General features: G+C 45.6%; 1 protein-coding gene across 1 annotated transcript in view; it reads right to left on the minus strand.

Moving 5' to 3' along the window:
* RPIA (ribose 5-phosphate isomerase A) overlaps nt 1-4,209 on the minus strand; it is a 37,663-nt gene that overhangs the window by 14,298 nt on the left and 19,156 nt on the right. Inside the window, exons 7-8 of the mRNA XM_019525807.1 lie at nt 3,939-4,007; nt 3,252-3,393 (exon numbers count right to left, since the gene is read on the minus strand). Of these exons, the coding sequence (XP_019381352.1) occupies nt 3,252-3,393; nt 3,939-4,007 (211 nt within the window). The remainder of the gene's footprint in view (nt 1-3,251; nt 3,394-3,938; nt 4,008-4,209) is intronic.

A 4,209-nucleotide genomic window follows, 5' to 3' on the forward strand; every position in this document is an offset into this window, starting at 1 on the left:
CTACAGGCAGACTTGGACAGGTTGGACAAATGGGCAGAAAACAATAGAATGCGATTTTACAAGGAGAAATGCAAAGTGCTGCACCTAGGGAGGAAAAATGTCCAAGAGACCCAGTGCCTAGGAAACGACCTGCTCGGCAACACAGAAGCGGAAAGGGATCTTAAAGGGCGCCACACTTTAAGAGGGATGTGGATAACCTGGAGAGGGTCCAGAGAAGGGCCACTCATATGGTTAAGGGCTTGCAGGCCAAGCCCTATGAGGAGAAACTAGGGCACCTGGACCTCTTCAGCCTCCGCAAGAGAAGGTTGAGAGGCGACCTTGTGGCTGCTTATAAATTCATCATGGGGGTGCAGAAGGGAATTGGTGAGGCTCTACTCACCAAGGCACCCCTGGGGGTTACAAGAAATAATGGCCATAAGCTAGCAGAGAGCAGATTTAGACTGGACATTAGGAGGAACTTCTTCACAGTTAAAGTGGCCAAAATCTGGAACGGACTCCCAAGGGAGGTGATGCTCTCCCCCATCCTGGAGTCTTCAAGGGGAGGTTGGATGGGCACCTGGCTGGGGTCATCTGAGCCCAGCACTCTTTCCTGCCCATGCAGGGGGTCGGACTCGATGATCTATTGAGGTACCTTCCAACCCTAGCACCTATGAATCTATAAGCATGTCACTTGCCCCCCCCCCACCATCATATTCCCTCTTTCCCCCTTCACAGGCATCTTCTTTTTTGGAAATAGGGTAACCCTGCCATTAGTTAACCTTGCAGTGTCTTTTACATCCAGGTGTAAAGTGAGCTGCCCACACAGCTTTCCACTGAAAACAAATACTTCCTGTGGGACATTAAAGTAAAGAAAGCAGCTATTATACAAATCTGTTCTTAAGCCACTCATTAAGCACTATTAAGAATTATATTCAGTGTACAAAATGGCACATGAGTCTAACACAATGTGCATGTGTATCTGCATTTGGTGCACTGTGCCTTCCACCCCCTCAAAATCCAACTGGGCGGCAAGCAAGAAAATACACTTGGAAGCTGAATCTGCTCCCAATGGACTTCTCTCTCAGCTTTTGTGATGCAAAAAAAACTGTTAATGCAGGGCTTTCAGTTAATACCCTGCACATCCTATACAGAGAGGGAAAAGGCATAGCTGATTAATTATCCGATTTAAGCTTGATAAAGGGAGTCCCATTTAAGCTTGATAAAGGGAGTCCCTTTGCATAGACTAAAACTATTTGATTATCTTAAAGCTGATCTGGGCAGTGAATCAAACAGCCTCCCTCCCAACCAGCACATAACAATGCCAGTTTGCTGAAAAAGTGCAAAGGGCTGCCCTCCACGAAGGGCTGGATCCAGGATCCAAAGACTATCCCTGCCCCACTAAAGCCAAAGCACTTGCCCAGCACTCCCTCAGGCTCAGAGGAAGCCATCAAGTCCCTTCCTGCAGGGAAAGCTGGTGGGAGCTCTAGGATGCGAGACCCAAAGGCAACATGAGCAAATCAGAGTTTGGACTGGGGTTTTGCTGGCTGCAAATGCAGGGGCCAGGATATCGGCTGCAGGCTGCAATAAGCTGGAAGCAGAGAAAGGCAGGGGAACAAGTGAGCATGGCCCCAAAGGGAACCATTCTTCCTGGGCATAGGTTGCTGGAGGAACAGCACAGGAGATTCAAAAGCAACCAAGACACCAGCTACTTGTTTCTGCTGTATTTAGGGAAACAAACAAGGCTGCACCAAAAGTACACCCAATTTTTCCCCTCAACTCCTCATGAGAAGGGAAGTAATCCAAGATGACCTTGAATTATGCCAGCTGCTTGGGCCAAAGGGTGAACAGAGCACTTTGTTAGGCAACACCTTGCTCCTTTCAATCCTCAGTTATCAGCTGAGGAGGTATGTCTACACTGTAGGGGAAAAAGCCTGTTAACCCAAGCCATTCAACTCAGATTATAACACAGCAGCAGCAAGAACAAGCCAGTATGGATTTTGATTGGTGTTAGCAGCTCAAATGCAAATCCAGGGAAGCCTGGGGTTGAACCTGAACTGCTGACTCCAGTCAAGAACAGGTCTTTGGTTTCACTTTTCTTGTCCAGTATAGACATACCCTAATTCTGACAAAATGCCTGAGAAAATAGGGGTAGGTATTTAATTGATAAGGCAGTTAAGTCACAAAGAAGATAAAAGATTTTCTTAGGATTGAACAGTTGAATCACTACCACAGTCAGCATGGAAACTCAAAAGGTTCTGGCTCCCAGCCACTTGGAAAAAGAGATTATATATGGCAGGAAGCCATGGCAGTGAAGTCCTCCGCAAGTTCCTAAAACTGAAGGGATGAAAATGAGTCTAGTATTCCCAGAGTACTGCTCTCCCTCAGATTGCTACCGATTCTGAGAAAGCTACAGTGTGCACCTGTTACAGAGAAAAGCTGTGCAACTCCTTATGGATAAGAGTCCTATAGACCTGAATATTTACTTTTATTCATGTCTTGCAAGGATACCTGAATATTAAAAGAAAAATCTAGCATTCAGCATGTTTTGTGAAGAGTGGTATGAAAATCTAACCATGGGTCCATGAGCAAAGGAAGTCATATGGTAAAATCTGTATCAGACCATTTCTAAAAAGAGTTATTGTATTATATGGAAAGGACCATCTGTATTGCAGGAAAATTTGGCTACACCAAGACTCTGGATGGTCTGAAAAAAGCAACTACAGAGCACTGGATGAGTCTTTCAAGGACAGCTCTGGATAAGGGTTTTGCAATGTTATGTTACGAAGTTTAGACAACTGAAAACTGTCTGAACATTGTGGTAGATAGAATATCTTAGCAAAAACAAAAAAAGGTTGATTGTAACAAAATGCTTCACACTCCTTCTCAATACACTGCTTTGAAATAACGGTGAGAAGTCACTGGTTTCCAAAGGGACACACAGATTGTGAAGATTACTTCCCCAAGCCATGTTTCTCACAGATACTGTAGATAAACAAGACCTTACTGTGCCTAGGAAGGATGGTGAATCCAAACACTCCTAGAATAGGGCATGAATCCACACGTAGGCATATATGTGTACACATACACCCCCATCCACCCAGCCCCCACAGAAAAGCCGCCGCCACCTTTTGGCATCTTAAGCACTATGAACATAGGGGACTGCACCTGATGACCCAGGAGGTCCCTTCCAGCCCTATGCTCCTGTTTCACCACACCCAGAACAAACTCACTGCTGGGAGAGCAGCTGGATAGAGACTTTTGTCTATACTTACTGCTTTGCTAACTGCCATCCTCAGCTCAGCAACACCACCAAACTTCTTTTCCAGGGCCCTGGTGACTGGCACATAGGCCATCGGGATGACTTCGATGGGGATTCCCTTCTTCCACCGCTCTCCAAGGTTCTTGGAGTCTTTTCTAGGTGGAGACAATTGGACACAGGATTAGTCCATCATCATATATTTAATGTCAGACTGGGTTTCACTACACATTAACACAGTAAGGCAGTTCCTCTGGGAGAAATTCATGCTGGCAGGGCCAGCTCAGTTAAGTCCTCATAAAGCCACCAGTTTGAAATACTTGGGCAAAAATATCTCTGCTTAATTTTCAAGGGTCCTACAGATTTAAGCAGAAGACGGCAATTAACCCAACAGAAAGGTAATAACTAGCCAAGTCAGAAAAAAGGGCATATCAGCCATCTACATGAACTTGCAAAGACATGGGGGATGGTGAATTTTGAGGCGAGAGTGCTGCATAATTTGGGGGTTCTGGAGTTTTGTAATTAAAACCTGAGCCAAATTCAACTCGCAATGTGTTCAGCCCACTGAGTCAAGAGGCAACCTCCCAATGACCGCAGAAGCAGAACCATGAGACTACTCAACAAACAGGCTCACTGAATTTAACTATGGCTGAACTTGACCCTCTGTCTCCACCTTGTAGGGATAAAATCCAGCACATTTCACCTGTAGTCTGCAATAACAATGAAGCATTTGGCATAGCCTGCAACAATCTTCTCCTGTGTCAGACAGCCTCTGAAAGCAAAGTGAGAAAACAAACACATTAAATTGGACCTTGTCATGGCTGGATGGCTGATAATAAAAAAAACAGCTCCCCAGAATATGAGACAAGATGAGTTAAGCTCCTTGATCCAATGCAAGTTCAAGTGCTTCTAAAAGTTAGCAGACCAACAGCCCTGTACCATCAGGTTTTGGGGGGGGGGGGGGGGGGGGGGGG

The sequence above is a fragment of the Gavialis gangeticus genome, unplaced genomic scaffold, assembly GCF_001723915.1.
Source record: "Gavialis gangeticus isolate Ggan-Ray unplaced genomic scaffold, GavGan_comp1, whole genome shotgun sequence".
Lineage (NCBI taxonomy): Eukaryota > Metazoa > Chordata > Crocodylia > Gavialidae > Gavialis > Gavialis gangeticus.